The sequence below is a fragment of the Eulemur rufifrons genome, chromosome 13 (genome assembly GCF_041146395.1).
Source record: "Eulemur rufifrons isolate Redbay chromosome 13, OSU_ERuf_1, whole genome shotgun sequence".
In the NCBI taxonomy this organism is placed as follows: Eukaryota; Metazoa; Chordata; class Mammalia; order Primates; family Lemuridae; genus Eulemur; species Eulemur rufifrons.
The window spans coordinates 15,508,458-15,525,111 of NC_090995.1; the positions used below are offsets into that span (position 1 = coordinate 15,508,458).

At 53.4% G+C, this 16,654-nt stretch overlaps 1 protein-coding gene across 1 annotated transcript in view; it reads right to left on the bottom strand.

The window, feature by feature from the left end:
• Positions 1-16,654, bottom strand: part of FRAS1 (Fraser extracellular matrix complex subunit 1) — a 302,789-nt gene that overhangs the window by 11,468 nt on the left and 274,667 nt on the right. Inside the window, exons 59-65 of the mRNA XM_069485441.1 lie at positions 12,544-12,700; positions 10,383-10,583; positions 9,147-9,334; positions 7,814-8,089; positions 5,257-5,489; positions 2,866-3,026; positions 2,498-2,712 (exon numbers count right to left, since the gene is read on the bottom strand). Coding sequence (XP_069341542.1) covers positions 2,498-2,712; positions 2,866-3,026; positions 5,257-5,489; positions 7,814-8,089; positions 9,147-9,334; positions 10,383-10,583; positions 12,544-12,700 — 1,431 coding nt within the window. The remainder of the gene's footprint in view (positions 1-2,497; positions 2,713-2,865; positions 3,027-5,256; positions 5,490-7,813; positions 8,090-9,146; positions 9,335-10,382; positions 10,584-12,543; positions 12,701-16,654) is intronic.

The window sequence follows — 16,654 nt, forward strand, 5'->3', positions numbered from 1 at the left end:
TTATAGTATTTTTTTGTTTGAAAATACAATGTGAAGTGTTTTTCTGGGTAACTAAGGAAAAGAACCAAAATGCTTTATCAATATTTCCAAAGTATTTTTTTTATATTAAGAGTTCCCAGGGATTTAAAATCTGATGTCAATTTTTTTAAAAGACTCCACTAATTCCATATTCATTGAAAAATTCCTTTTTGACATGATTTTTTTTTTTTTTTTAAGAAAATTTCCAGATCTTACCTGGACCTCACAGCGCGTCCTGCCACACACAGGTCTTGCTAAATCCACCGCCCAGCCTCACTGTCAGAACTTCAGTAACTGCTCCAGTGGACGGGCAAAGTTAATTTTCCCTCTTTGTTTGTTTATTTTCCTTTAGCTCTCATGATATTACTACTGATATTTTTCTTTAAAAAAAAAAAAACCTTGACAAATATTGACCATGAACCTATTTTATGCCAGATACACTGTGCAAGGTGCCTGCCTAGCACATCAGTCACAGTTTCAGAGGAAGCTCAGAGAGGTCACGTGTTGCCCAAGTCCAGTGTTCTCTGGTAGAGAAAGGTACGAACCAGGCCTCCGTCCTAAGGTCTATATTCTCTCTACCATATGTCAGCGGTTTCAACTATTTTGAAAGAAACTAACCACAAAATACTTCCATGTATATAGTTTTTCTGTGTTGGTTTAAGAAGTGGAATGTGTATATATGTGTGCATATATCTCTATCTATCTATCTATATATATATGAGAAATCCTGGGCCGGGCGCGGTGGCTCACGCCTGTAATCCCAGCACTCTGGGAGGCCGAGGCGGGTGGATCGCTCGAGGTCAGGAGTTCGAGACCAGCCTGAGCAAGAGCGAGACCTCGTCTCTACTAAAAATAGAAAGAAATGATCTGGCCAAGTAAAAATATATATAGAAAAAATTAGCCGGGCATGGTGGCGCATGCCTGTAGTCCCAGCTACTCGGGAGGCTGAGGCAGGAGGATCGCTTGAGCCCAGGAGTCTGAGGTTGCTGTGAGCTAGGCTGACGCCACGGCACTCACTCTAGCCTGGGCAACAGAGTGAGACTCTGTCTCAAAAAAAAAAAAAAAAAAAAAGAAATCCTTATCTTTGAGATTTTTAAGCCTATTCTGCACAAAAGTATCCAAAACATAACTGTAGAAGAATTATAAAGAACAGAGGATGCTAATTTTTGAGGCTGGGGGAGGGACAAATCACTCAGTTTTGTGTTTCCCAAAGTGACTGTAGGTTATGCCACTGCAGAAACAGAAGGAAAACTTAAGGACGCTGTGAAGTTTCGCTCAGCAGATGGCAGCAGGGTGTGCGGAATGAGAGGAAGCCACGCTGACCGGCGTCGCAAAGAAAAGAACAAATTTCTATCAGACACTTTCCCCAGACGACTCTAAATCCCTCTCCAAGCTCCATCAGTCAGTAAGGTTAACCTCAATTTGAAATGAAGACAAAACTTCTAAGTTGTTCTTAGCTGACTGAGATGACCACTCAAAACCAGCTAGAACCTGTTTAGAGTTAATTTTCCCATGAACGAGATGGGCCCAGTCTCACCAGCACTTTGATTTAACTGCCCTTCTATGACTCCGGCTTCGGGCTATAAAATTTTCTCTTGTCCCTAATGTTTAATGGCTTATAAATATTTTAAAAAGTGTCTATCTTTGCAGGGGTTGTCAGTTTAGAACTGGCATGAAATCAAAGCGTTTTAAACCATGACCTCCACAACGCGTAGCCAGACAGGGACCTTGTTGTCTTCCAAAGGGGACGGTGCCCACCTGTCCCTCTGACTCGCCTTCCCAGCTGGAGGAGGGAATAAATCCACCTGCCAGCAACCCTACTGTCAAATGTAGATCTTTTTGGGCCGGGTGCGGTGGCTCAGGGCTGTCATCCCAGCATTCTGGGAGGCCAAGGCGGGAGGATCGCTCAAGCTCAGGAGTTCGAGACCAGCCTGATCAAGAGCGAGACCCAGTCTCTACTAAAAATAGAAAGAAATTATCTGGACAACTAAAAATATATATAGAAAAAATTAGCCGGGCGTGGTGGTGCATGCCTGTAGTCCCAGCTACTCGGGAGGCTGAGACAGGAGGATCGCTTGAGCCCAGGAGTTTGAGGTTGCTGTGAGATAGGCTGACGCCACGGCACTCACTCTAGCCCGGGCAGCAGAGTGAGACTCTGTTTCAAAAAAAAAAAAAAAAAAAAGAGTAGATCTTTTCGGCTCTCCAAAGTATATGCAGAGGGAAAACCGCAAGCCCAGAGAAGTCAGTATTAGACATTTACACAAACGGCTGAGCCGGACGGTGATTTTCCCACATTAACTTGGTTCGGGGGACTCTGGGCCTTTCCCAGCCACAGCACTGCCAGGACCCTGCGGGGCGGCGTGGGCCGCGTCTCCCCGGGTCGGGCGGCCCAGCTCCGGGTGCAAAGCGCTGGACCAAGTGCACGGGGAACAAGCAGGGCTGGCGCGGCGCCCACGTGCTCGCAGCCCGACCAGCCCACCTGGAAGTCGGCGGTCACGGAGCCCCCGCACACGTCGATCAGCTCTGTCATGCCATAGTAGGCGTCGAAGGTCCACACGCAGCTCTTCAGGTTCAGGTGCTGGTACAGCCGGATGGTCTTCGGCTCCCGCACGCTGGGGTCAAACTGGAAGGGTCGGTCGTAGCCGGGCCCCAGGGCGGCGCGGTCGTGGGCCACGTCGTCCAGGAACCCGGCCTCTGCGGGGAGGGACGGGACGAGGAAAGGTCACCGGGTCTGCGGACGCCCAGGGGAGGACCGGGTGGGAGAGCACTTTCGGTCCCCTGCCACACGCTGGCAGCCGTGGCCCGGGGCCGGCGCGGGGGGGAGGGGGGAGCCCGCCCCGAGCTCACCCGCGACGCCCCCCGGGTCGCGGGCGGCGACCAGGTTGGAGCAGACGTGCTGGTGTCTGTAGATGGACTCGGACAGCAGGAAGTGCAGGTTGAGCAGCGGCCGGGTGGACACGAGGGGCAGCATCCCGTCCTGGTGCGGGATCTGCACGGAGATGTGGATCCTGGGGAGGGGGCGGAAACGGGCGTCAGGCCGCCGCTGGGCACAGTCCGCAGGGCGCGGCCTTCGTCCCTCCCCATCTGTCTTCACCAGCGAACTGTCAGTTTTTTCCCCTGAAGCCCCCTCCACGCAGGATTCCTGTCTGGGCTCGGGCTGCACAACAGGGCTGTCTCCCCCCGCCCCCCCGAGGGACCCGTAGACTCTGCACCGACGGCTGTCAGGGGCAGAGATTTTTTTTTTTTTTTTTTCTATGCAAGAAGAGACAACGTCACAACCGCAGATTACTTTAAACTTTCCTTTGCTTTCAGTGAAACCCTTGTTTCCCCAGGAGCTAAAGCCGCTCCCCTGCATGGTCACAGCGGACGTCTGTGGACGCTGGGTAGGGCTGACCGTCATATTCTTTTTTAAGTATTTGTTTGAGTCAAAAAGACACCACTGGCCGGGCGCGGTGGCTCACGCCTGTCATCCCAGCACTCTGGGAGGCCGAGGCGGGAGGATCGCTTGAGGTCACGAGTTCAAGACCAGCCTGAGCAAGAGTGAGACCCCATCTCTACTAAAAATAGAAAGAACTGATTTGGACAGCTAAAATATATAGATAGAAAAAATTAGCCGGGCATGGTGGCGCATGCCTGTAGTCCCAGCTACTAGGGAGGCTGAGGCAGGAGGATTCCCTGAGCCCAGGAGTTGGAGGTTGCTATGAGCGAGGCTGATGCCACAGCACTCTAGCCCGGGTGACAGAGCGGGACTTTGTCTCAAAAAAAAAAAAAGAAACAAAAAAAACCAAAAAACACCACCGAGCTCTTAAGGCCTACGGCCAATTTCTCCACCGAGCCGACTATCTTGGAAATTAGATATCCTGCTACTCACACCGTCTCTCCCAGCTGAAAGCAGCCTTCTCTCTCTGCCCTCCCCGCGAGTCCCAATGGCCCTCACAGCCACAGTCTGCAGCCGTCCCTTGATCTGTGTCCTCGCACTCAGGTGGCCTTTGCACTGGGAACCTGTAACTTATTTACGGGGGCTGGTACTTGTTATGTGTTGTCAGACTTGGCCTATCTTGCTTCTCCTCCATGAGGACGAGGAACATTCCCTTCCCTGCTTGTGTTTCTCAGAGCACAGAGTCTACGGCTCCAAATAAAACACGAGCTCAGGAAGCATCGGGTAAGGCTGCAACACGACAGAGCTGTGTTTATGAGCTGCAGGTCTCACTGCACCGGTTTAAATTTTGAGCGTGTTTATTGAAAGCGTGTTTTGAGTTTATACGGTTTGTCTCTGAGCAGAGAGCCACATTGTTAAAAGGAACCAGAAACCTGGGTGCGAAGAGGAGGAGCCTTTTTCTAGAAAACGGTCAGCCGCACCCTGGGTGCTTCTGTCACTGCCCTTTAGCAAAAATATATGTCATTCTGTTAGGAAAAAAGAGGGATTTTTATCTTCTTGGCAAAACATTCAGAGCTGTTTTATTTCCCCATGCAAAGGACTCCATTTCCCTGAACTCAGTTGTTCATTAAGGGACACACTTAAATATTATGATGTTTAATTAATATGTGCAGCATATGCAAATTCTCTTTTGCTATGCAAAAATGAAAATCCATCTCCCGTCAAACTCGTGGTGGCGCAGGAAAACACAAGTCCACTGGCTCATAGTTTATATGTCGTTGCTACTCGCTTGTTCAGTGGATATTTGGCAAGTGCCTCTCAGGGGTCACGAGTCACCGCACCAGGCCGAGGACACGAGAAATGAGTGACCGCGGTCCCCACCCGTCAGGTCTTAGCACCTACTGGGGGCAGGAGCACAGATGATAATTGTGCTCTGAAAGAAGCTCTGTAGCTAGAGGAGCCTCCAGGTCAAACTGGGGAGAGGATGGGAAGGTGCCTGGAACAGACGCGTGAGCTGGGACTTTAGGACAGGAGGATGGAACAGCGGCCGTGGAGGCAGGTCGGGGTCGCGGGGTCACAGCAGGGCGGAGGGACGGAGCCCGAGAGCGTCCAGAGCCCCCCGGGAAGTGAGTCGCGGTTCGGGCGGGTGGACCCGCAGACGGCAACGCCATCGCGGGGAAACGAGGCTGGGAAGACAGGCGAGGAGCCGGACCTCGAGGGACCTTTGAAGAACCCCAGCTTTTCTGCAGCCTTTATCACCCCTGTTTTTATCTGGCAGAAGCCTCGCTCCCTGATCTGCCCTCCCAGGGGACACCTGAGACCCCCCCGGCCCCCCGGTCGGGCAGGAGCCCCGGCCTGACCTGTTCGGATGCTCCTTGTGCTTGACGTCCAGGTACTTCAGGGTGGCGATGAAGGGCTGGGCCTGGAAGCCCCGGGAGGTCCCAGCCACCACGGGGGTGTGGCAGATGGCACTGTCTGTCCCGATGGTGACGATGTTGCTCCGTAACGGGGTCCCCACGTGGCCCGCCTTGTCCATGGCCTTTGCCACGCAACGCACGTGGAACCTCCGGCTGAAGTAGATGCTGTCCAGGACCTGCCGGGAGAAACACGTCACCCAGACGTGAGTGTCACCCTGACACTGCTCCCCGCGCCGTCTGCTACAAGGTACCTAGGAGACCGTCCATCCGTCCGTCCGTCCACCCGTCCATCCATCCATCCATCCGTCCGTCCGTCCATCCATCCATCCGTCCGTCCACCCGTCCGTCCGTCCATCCATCCACCCGTCCGTCCATCCATCCGTCCATCCGTCCACCGGTCCATCCATCCGTCCGTCCATCCGTCCACCGGTCCATCCATCTGTCCATCCGTCCATCCATCCGTCCATCCGTCCACCGGTCCATCCATCCGTCCATCCGTCCACTGGTCCATCCATCCGTCCATCTATCCATCCATCCGTCTGTCCGTCCGTCCATCCATCCATCTGTCCGTCCATCCATCCACCCATCTGTCCATCTGTCCATCCACCCGTCCGTCCATCCATCCGTCCATCCGTCCGTCCATCCATCCGTCCGTCCATCCGTCCATCCATCCGTCTGTCCATCCGTCCATCCATCCATCTGTCCGTCCGTCCATCCATCCGTCCATCCATCTGTCCGTCCGTCCATCCATCTGTCCATCCGTCCATCCATCCACCCGTCCGTCCGCCTGTCCGTCCATCCGTCCGTCCATCCATTCATCCATCCGTCCGTCGGTCCATCCATCCATCCATTCATCCATCCGTCCGTCCGTCCATCCATCCATCCATTCATCCATCCGTCCGTCCGTCCATCCATCCGTCCGTCCGTCCATCCGTCCATCCATTCATCCATCCATCTGTCCGTCCATCCATCCACCCGTCTGTCCATCCGTCCATCCATCCACCCGTCCGTCCATCCATCCATCTGTCCGTCCATCCGTCCACCCGTCTGTCCATCTGTCCATCCATTCATCCATCCGTCCGTCCGTCCGTTCCCTGACCTGCCCATCTACTCATCCATTCACTCGTTCGTTCTCTAACTCTGATCCCAGGACAGATTGGTCACACGATTCCTGACTGTCAGCAGGACAGTCAGGGGACAGTGGGGACAGCTGGGGACAGTGATGCCGACAGCCGAGGGACTATCATGGACAATAGAGCAGCAGACAGACGGGGACCAAGACGACCGATTCCCACTAACAGCTCCGTTCTTTCCTGCACTGGGTTCTGCAAAGGACGGCCCAGCTCTGTTTTCAGACTTTCCTGCAAGGCTGCCCGGCCCCCCTGCGGGTCAGAGCTGCCGAGAGCCGGAGTCAGGGCGCAGCAGAGACGCCTCCTTCCCGGAGTTGCCGTTTCTCTTTCTCCCCCTGCCGTTCCCCTCCCCCCACTGCCCCCACGGCCACACCCGGAAAGGCTCTGAGAACACGGTTTCCGGCTGGGAACTGGGCTGGGACGCTTTCCGACCCTTGAAGGTCTTTCTACAGGTTCCTTCACACCCCAGACACAGGGCCGGGCGCGGTGGCTCACGCCTGTGATCCCAGCACTCTGGGAGGCTGAGGCAGGAGGATCGCTCGAGGTCAGGAGTTCAAGACCAGCCTGAGCAAGAGCGAGACCCCGTCTCTACTAAAAATAGAAAGAAATTATATGGACAGCTAAAAATATATGTATATAAAATTAGCCGGGTATGGTGGCGCATGTCTGTAGTCCCAGCTACTCGGGAGGCTGAGGCAGGAGGATCGCTTGAGCCCAGTAGTCTGAGGTTGCTGTGAGCGAGGCTGACGCCACGGCACTCTAGCCTGGGTGACAGAGTGGGACTCTGTCTCAAAAAAATAAAATAAAATAAAATAAACATTCTGTTCCTTTAATGATGGTCCCTACTATGTGCCGTCAGCGTGCTGGCCACTCTGGGCCACAACTCCCACCACACTATACACACGTGGCGGAAACCGCGGCGCCCGTCCTCAGGGAACGTATGTGCTGACGATCACTGAACCACTGAAGATGCCTGAACACAAAGAGTCATCGCTGGTCCCTGCCTGGGACCCTCGGCTTATTGGCTCATTCACAGGTCACGTCTGTGAATGACCTCGTCACGTGTCTGAGGAGGAGTGTTATTCTGCAGGTCAGGAGAACGAGACTCAGAGAGGTGGGAAACCTCTCAGGCACTTAGTTAAAAACACACGGAGTCAGGGTTTGTAAAAGGCCCGCTGACTCCTAGCCCAGCGCTCTTTCCACTGCCCTGCGTCCCCGTCCTCACACAAGCATGAACGGACTGCGTGTGGACCGCGTGCACCTGCTTCTCTGAAGAGTCCACCCGCCACGCGCAGACTGGAAGACTCTGACAGAGCCTGAGTCACAAAGGACGCTGCCAGCCCCGTCCCCCCAGCCAGGCCGGGACCCACCATGTGGCGGACGCTGGTGAACGGCGTGCTGTCGGTGACGGTCTCGAAGGGGGAGCGGGCCCCGCTGCCGTCGCTGGGGGCGGCCACCTCCCAGCTGAACCGCACGGACGTCTGGTTGATGCCGGCCTCGCGGCAGCGCCCCCGCGTGACCTCGAACCGGGGGAAGTGCGGGTCGCAGGGCGTGACGCAGACCAGCGGGTAGCCGGGGGACGGGGACTTCCTGGCTCCTTCCCTGGTGGCCTCTTCCACGTGGCCATAGTCGGCAAGCGTGACCACCTGGAGACGGCAACACGGCTGCGGCTCAGGCCGGGCACCGGGACGGCCGGAAAACCACGGCGCCTTCCCCAGAGGCCCCCGAGCTCTCGGAACACCCAGGGGCTCTTTACAACAAGAGAAGTTTTCACGGTTTGTTTTTCCAGGCCCCCCTGAGAGACACTGCGGATCGTCAGTGGTGGACGAGATTCTCCTACCGCCTGGCCAGCAGGTTCTACATTCTGTTAATCGCACTCCTAAACCAGACACCGTCACGCATGGGAAAACACTTCCATGGTGCTGCCCATGGAACTAAGGCTGTACCAGGAACGGCAGCTGCCGGTTTAAAGATGCATCAAATTGTTGATGGTATGAGGGCGCCCACTCGGCAAAACAAGAGTGAACAGAGGTCGTGTATTTCTTCCATGGTCAAAAAGAGACACACTTTGAAATAATCCTTCTCTTCTACTATGTCAGACGCTATTCGGGGAGGTTAGATGGCTTGGTCTGACTGCTCCCTACCAGGGGTTAAACTTCCCCGGCAACCCCCAGGGAAATTTTAACTATGAAGACAGTGGCTTCATTCTGCTCAGTCCTGCGTCTCTGCAGAGACTTAGTTCTGTGTGTGGCGCGGGTGGGACATTTGAGATGAGGCCGTGTCACTTTCTCCCCCTTGTAGGTCCCACCAGAGAGATGAGATCAATTGTGTCACTCTCTGTCCTCATCAGACTAAGACATCGACGCGGTTCGGTCTCACTCTAAGGTCAGAACAGGGTTCCCACCCTCAGCACTTCCGACATCCGTGTCACATGATTCTTTTGTTGTCGGGCACTGTCCCTGTGTGTTGCAGGGTGTTGGGCAGCCACCCTGGCTTCTGCCCAGCAAAACCCAGTGTGACAGTTGTGACAACCGAAACTGTCCCCAGACGGGCCCTGGACGGGGAGAGCAGGGACAGGATCGCTCGAGGTTGAGAACCACGATATCAGAAGAACAAAAGCCGAGCTGGAAGTCCCAGCTCTCTCAGGGTCTCGTCCCCGATTCCCGGGGACAAGCGCGGGGACCCTGCGGTCAGGCCACTCACCACGGGCGGTGCCGGCAGGATGAGGCTCCCTGCCGCCTCCTGGTCCAGAATCGTCACGGTCGCCGTGGTCACGTCCCCGAGGACCGCCTCCACGGGGTCATCTGGGCCGAGGACCAGCGAGAAAGACTCGTGCCACTCCCGGTCCTCGTTGGACAGGATCTCGACTTTAAAAAAGATGTGATCCACACCTTCGCCAAGGACAGAACAAAGAGCAGAGGCCTCGTGAGGGGACGGGAGCAGGCGGTGCAGGCTGGCCCTGCTGCCGTATTAAAACGCGCCCTTTTTAGGGGTTTTCTACAGATGCGGTGGCCGATCACCTAGCCCTCTCCGCGAGGAGTCTGTTTCACAGACCAAATTCCAGCTGCGGCAGCAGCTCGGGGACACAGACCTACCGCCCAGCGCCACTCGAGGACTGCGGGCGCCTGCCGGGCACCGGCTGGCAGCGATGAAAATCTGTGATCCAAGGTACACCTCGCCCCGGTTACGGGTGCTTTTGCTTAATTTTTCTTAATTTTCTTTCCCCCTGACGCTCTATGCACGAGCTCCTGTGGCTGCGTCTCCTGTACCCACAGAGACAGCTGTGCAAAGCTGCCCCCCCGGGAAGCGGGTGCCTGCCAGGCTGGCGTCCACAGCCACAGCCACGGGGACGGTTAGTGGCCTGGAAGGGCTGAGCGCTCCAGCCGGAGAGACCCACTTTCTGCAGGATGATTCTCTGAGGGCAAAAATATCCCTGGAGTGAAGGTCCCTTCCTCCCCTCCTGCAAACATCTCGGCCAGGTCACTACCCCAGACCTTTCCTCCCCCCACATCCTCACGCAGAAAGGGAACAATGACAGGTCTTAGGGCCGGGCGCGGTGACTCAGGGCTGTCATCCCAGCACTCAGGGAGGCCGAGGTGGGAGGATCACTCCAGGTCAGGAGTTCGAGACCAGCCTGAGCAAGAGCGAGACCCCGTCTCTACTAAAAATAGAAAGAAATTATATGGACAGCTAAAAGTATATATAGAAAAAATTAGCCAGGCATGGTGGCACATGGCTGTAGTCCCAGCTACTCGGGAGGCTGAGGCAGGAGGATCGCCTGCGCCCAGGAGTCTGAGGTTGCTGTGAGTGAGGCTGACGCCACGGCACTCTAGCCAGGGTGACAGAGTGAGACTCTGTCTCAAAAAAATAAAAAAAAAAAAAAAAAGAAAGAAAGAAAGAAAAAAAAAACCCCACAGACTGGGGCTGGCGTTCGCTTACCGGGACTGAACTTCAAGACTCGGCTCTTGGGGGAATAGTCCACGCCAGACTGGGCGGACCCGTCCCGGGTGCTGCAGCGGACCCTGGACGTCCTGTTCTGGTCCCCTCTGCGGACCACCTTGACGCTCAGAACCGCAACCGCCTCCGGCCCTGCCGGTTCCCGAACTTGGTACGCAGCTTCTTCAAATTCGATGGTGGGTGCTGAGGAGACACGGTCCGGAAAACAAGAGCAAGTTAGAACGGCACCAAGGACCCCGACTCCCAGGAAAACACCTCATAACGGAAAGAGGGAAATGTTCACGGTAGTTAACGGTACACGGGCAAAACGGCAAACGGCCATGAAACTCCATCAGTGTTTACCACCGAGCAACATTCCGGAAAAATGAATCTGTCTGTCATCCCGTAGGAGTTACTTCTCACATGTTCCTTGTGAAAAGCAACATAACGGGAGAAATGTTTTTAGGGACTTTGCAATGCATGAAGTCCAAGTTCCCGTCTGGGCATCTAGTTCACTGGATGTTTTAAAACTTTGTTCAATTTATCAAGGTCCTGAGACATAGGCCTTTGATGCATATCTATTGCATCCATCAGCTTTTCATTTATGAGACGTGAATTTCTAAGGCTTATAATTTACCTCATTTACATGTTAAATTGACCCAGCCCCCCTCTCGTCTCTGATCTTTTGGCTCCTCCCACCCAGTGCTCTCATCCCCCCAACCCCTGCTTTCCTGACGTCTCACAAGCCGTGAGCCAAGCACGGCTGCTTTCAGTGACCGGCTACGCGGATGATTCAGGAACACAAGACTTCCTACTGCAATCTGGTTCCAGGTACCATTATCATTGCTAGGAAATTATTAATAATATTTTAATTTTTACCAGAATATTCAAATCATGCCCACTTTCCTATTATATCTCACGGAGAAGGGTGGGGCGGTGCTAGAGAGGGAGATAAAAAGATGGGAAAATTGAAAGTAATTACAAATTTTATACCACTTGTATGGTAGAACACTGCAGAAACTTCTAAACTTTATGTTTGTTTCCTTCTCTTTCCCTTTCAGAAAGTCAAATCTTTCTAACTGTAGAAGATAAGCCTCATTTGAGACGGTTTTGTTTTTACTAAGAATGTTCTCTGAAGCCTGGGAGGGTCGTTGTACCACGGTGTGAATTTGTGACCTCTCCGAGCCGCAATCTCGGGGTTCGTGCGCCTGGGAGACATTCACTTCGGGATTTGAACCCAAGTCTCCCTGGGTAAAGGACGAATTCGACTTCAAGACGGGCTTTTCTTATTTTACCCGATGTTCAATTTAGTGCCTGATTTTCCATTAGAATCCCTAAGAGTCTCCCTGACTCTCATAGCAGTTATGAGTGTAGCTCCTAAAATCAGACAAAATAAGGTTTACGTCCAGTTCTGCTACTTACTGTAACTAAGAATGCAAATTATTGCTGAGGTTCAGTTTCTTCACTTACTACACAAGGACAGTAACACCTACCTCCAGGGATTACTGCCAGGACTGAATGAAATAACATAATACGGTCAGTATGGTTCTTGGTACACAGCAAATAGTCAACAAAAACACCTACGACTATTTGCTATGCCATCTATTCATTTATTAAAATTCTATTTTAGCAAAATAATTATGTCCCTATTTGAAATAGGTTTTGTCTTCCCCGGTGCCCGGGTCATTCTTTGCCAACACCTGACTATACAGTTTAAGTTTTTTAGGTCTATAGGCCAAATCCACTAGAGAGAAGAAAACTGAGAAATTAGAGTTTTCTAGGAAGGCAGAAGTGTTTTACATCAGTTCATCGGATTCACCTGACTCCGAGTGTGCACTATTTCCAGTCCTGCTCCGGAACTGCGGTGACTTACATTGTGTCAATTCTCTGTCCAGCATCTCCGTCCCAGCTTTTACCCACCCTCTTCCCTTGTCTCTCGGCAACGCGCGGGAATAATGAGATTAAAATACCCACGAACTTGCTGCCACTCTGTAGAGGGTGATCATCTGCTGCTGACGTTTTACATAAATACTCGGAGATTACTGTCAGTGGGCAACTCTCACAGCACTTTCGTTTTTCAAAACACTAGTAATTACATTATATTATAAAATATCAGATCATAGCCCATCGACCTGAGGGCAAGTAAAGGCAAGGTCTCCGTTACCGTCTTCATCGTTGGCTATGGTGACGGTGGCCGCGCTGTTCTTCCCGACGCGGGCCCCGCTCCAGTGGTTGCCCAGCGGGTGGCCCAGGCGGAGCCTGAACTGCTCCTCCCGCTCAAACACGGAGTCGTCATGGATGTAGACAGTGCAGTTCTTCACCTGGAGCCAAGGGCACAACACAAACCAAAATCTGTGGCAAGACACCAGGACGCTACTCGGTTTTTCTAGAAAATGATATTTCTTCTTTGCAGCATCAAAGAGTTAACGCAAATTCAAAAGGTTTTGTTCATAAAATAGGATGTTCAGGTTGAACAGTTCCTGCCTGAGGGGGAGCTACCCGTATGTGAAGGCTCGTATCGGAACATCCCAACCCATTCTGAACTCCTGGCGATGAGTTATGGAAACAAGATGGACAGAACAACCCCCCGGAAAGCACGCGTGGAACAGCCGTGTGCCGCGCACATTTGGTCTGCTCCGTGCATTTGCACATAGTGTAGTGGGTGGGTTTCTGACCACGAGGGTTTAGCACATTGCTCAGACTTCCTGGAGAGCTGGATGACGCTCCTTCTCCTTTGTAAAACTTGACCAGCCTTTTAAGGAACTCAGAAGGGCTTCGCGTTAGGCTACAGATACCTTGAAAAGCTAAAGAACTCTCAGACCTGCTGCCAACTGGCATCTCACCCGGAAACCGCTGAGTGCTGAGAGTCTGAGAACGCAACCCCGACCCCTGCTCGGTGGAAAGAAATCAAACGCTTCTCACAGGAAATAGTCTCTACCGGGGTTGCATTTTTGAGAAAATGTAAAATAAGGCCACAACATTTCGGATGACACGCCAGCCTCAATAGTGGAGCTATGTGCTGTGAAGTGGGGTAGTTTTAGTCGGACCATTTCGAAGCCACTGTCCAACAGTACTGCAGAGGATGTGTGGGCAGAGAGAAGTTTCACGCTCACACTTCCCAAGTCACCCCGGACGGCAGAAAGCCCTGTGAACATTTATACGTGCCTGGCTAACCAGTGTTAAGCCCCTGAAGAATTTTGCGGCCTTTTTCCCCCCTACCACATCTTTCTTACAGTAAGAATTCCTTACGGAAAGCAAAAATTTAGTAGTGACTCTTCAGATCTTAAAAAATAAAGACATTTTAGTGAATGACGAGTTCCAGAGACATGTGCTTAGCAAGCCAAAGAAAACAGAGATTCCAAAATGTGCTTGGAAACACTAACAGGTTGTCATGTGGGTGACACACGGACTGCTATGCTGTATCTGCTTTATAATTTCATTAAATTGAAAACTGACTCTTGGATAGGCAGAGAACCCTCTTTTGAACTTAAAACAAATACAGACACGTAGACTCAAAGCTCAAGATTGTATCTGTAGTGTGTGTGTGTTTTAGAACACACGTTTCAACCTGCCACCAGCGAAATTCCCACAAAGTACAGGACCGAGACGGGTCTTTACAAGTCACAGGTGTGTACACGTCACGGGAGCCCTAAGCAAAGAACCGGTCACTTTTGTTGATAGTAAAGATAAACAGAGGAAAAGTCTGGGCTGATCTGCAACGGGCAATGTCTTCTTACGCCAAACTTCGAAAGGTCTCATCACAAGGCAAAAATCTGATACATTTGACTATATCAAAACTGAAGATTTCTGTTCAACTAACAACACCACAGTCAAAGGTAACGGGTAAGTGGCAGAAAAAAATGTTTCCAGTATCTAAAATGTCTAAAACTGGCAAGGAACTAGTATTTAGGATATGCAAGAGAGTACTGCAAATCAGTGAGAAAAAGACAACACGATAAGGAACAAAGGATAAAAATAAGCTTCGAAGCTTATTGGAAATCCAGTAAGCTAGCAGGCATATAAAACATCAGTCAGTAGAGAAATACAAATTAAAATGAGATATGACTTTATATGTATCAAACAGGCAAAAATTCAAAACATGAAGAGTGATGAGTGAAAGAGAAGATGTCGGGTTACAGCAACCCTCACGCGCTTCCAGCGACATTCCGGAAGGTTCTCTGACACAGCGTTTTCAATTAGGCACACGCATGTCCTACGTCCAGCAATTTTGCTCCTGAGCGTATAGCCAAGGGAAGTCCTGCTCAGGTCTGCGAGTGACGTAGTGAGGACGTGCGCGGGAGCGTCCCGTGTGGAGACGGTGTCGGGAGGCACCGTACGTGGGGACGCGAGCGGGAGCGTCCCGTGTGGAGACGGTGTCGGGAGGCACCGTACGTGGGGACGCGCGCGGGAGCGTCATGTGTGGAGACGGTGTCGGGAGGCACCGTAGGTGAGGACGCGCGCGGGAGCGTCCCGTGTGGAGACGGTGTCGGGAGGCACCGTACGTTGAGGACGCGCGCGGGAGCGTCACGTGTGGAGACGGTGTCGGGAGGCACCGTACGTGGGGACGCGCGCGGGAGCGTCCCGTGTGGAGACGGTGTCGGGAGGCACCGTACGTGAGGACGCGCACGGGAGCGTCCCGTGTGGAGACGGTGTCGGGAGGCACCGTACGTGGGGACGCGAGCGGGAGCGTCACGTGTGGAGACGGTGTCGGGAGGCACCATACCTGAGGACGTGCGCGGGAGCGTCCCGTGTGGAGACGGTGTCGGGAGGCACCGTACGTGAGGACGTGCGCGGGAGCGTCCCGTGTGGAGACGGTGTCGGGAGGCACCATACGTGAGGACGTGCGGGAGCGTCCCGTGTGGAGACGGTGTCGGGAGGCACCAAACGTGGGGACGCGCGCGGGAGCGTCCCGTGTGGAGACGGTGTCGGGAGGCACCATATGTGAGGACGCGCGCGGGAGCGTCCCGTGTGGAGACGGTGTCGGGAGGCACCGTACGTGGGGACGCGCGGGAGCGTCACGTGTGGAGACGGTGTCGGGAGGCACCGTACGTGAGGACGCGCGCGGGAGCGTCCCGTGTGGAGACGGTGTCGGGAGGCACCATACGTGAGGACGCGCGCGGGAGCGTCACGTGTGGAGACGGTGTCGGGAGGCACCGTACGTGAGGACGCGCGCGGGAGCGTCACGTGTGGAGACGGTGTCGGGAGGCACCGTACGTGAGGACGCGCGCGGGAGCGTCACGTGTGGAGACGGTGTCGGGAGGCACCATACGTGAGGACGTGCGCGGGAGCGTCACGTGTGGAGACGGTGTTGGGAGGCACTGGCGCCGTCCCGAGCCTCCCCACGGCCTCTCGCTGAGCGGCGGGGCTAAAACATAGCAGAGACACCCCACGAAATACTAACAGATCAGACAGACAACACGAACCCCATGCAAAGATCTTAAGATACACTGCCGAGTAAAATCAGCAAAAGACTGAAAAAGTTGTAGCACAGTAGCATTTTTATAAGTGAAAAATCACGCACACAAAACAACAAGGGTTCCTCAAGAACGAACACAGATTAAGAGGAGCACGTTAAACACAGCAGACGGATGGGGGCGGGGAGAACGTGGCTGGAGAGTGGGGGTGAAAGAAAATGAATAAACAAACAGAAATAAGAGACGGGCCTCGTACGGGCCAGTGAGGACGCGCCTCGACCCTGACTCAGTCCTCTGAGACTGAGATTAAGAAACGGGAAAACGCGATCCTGATTCAGTTTGCCCCTCCGACACACCCTGAGGCTGCAGGCTTTGATTCCGGTGCAGCCGTATCTAGCGGTGAGTTTCCGTGCTCACACGCGTGACTTTTCATGTGCGCTGCCAAGAGAACACGCCACTGCCTTGACTCTGCTCGGCATCTAGCTTGGTGGTTCGTACCAGGACGTACCCTGCCCGGGGACGGCCGGGCGGCGCAGGCCTGACTCTCTCTCTGAGCAGCGTTGGTGGAGTGTGGCCCTTCCTAACATCGTTTCAGATTAAGAGGAGGCCTCACGCATTTGATTCTGGTGAGTTCTACACGTTACGCATTATCTAAACTTCCCAGCTCAACCAGTGAGTCGTGTACTTGGTTGTAAGTGGAAGACGAAGAAGGAGTTATTAAAACGACATTATTAAAACTATTCTCGATCACAGCCGACCCATGAACAACGCAGGTCTGAACTTGCAGCTCCAGTTAGATGTGAATTTCCCTCCATCCCCGCAACCCCCAGCCGGCAGGAGTGAGCCGTCCTCTTCCTCCTC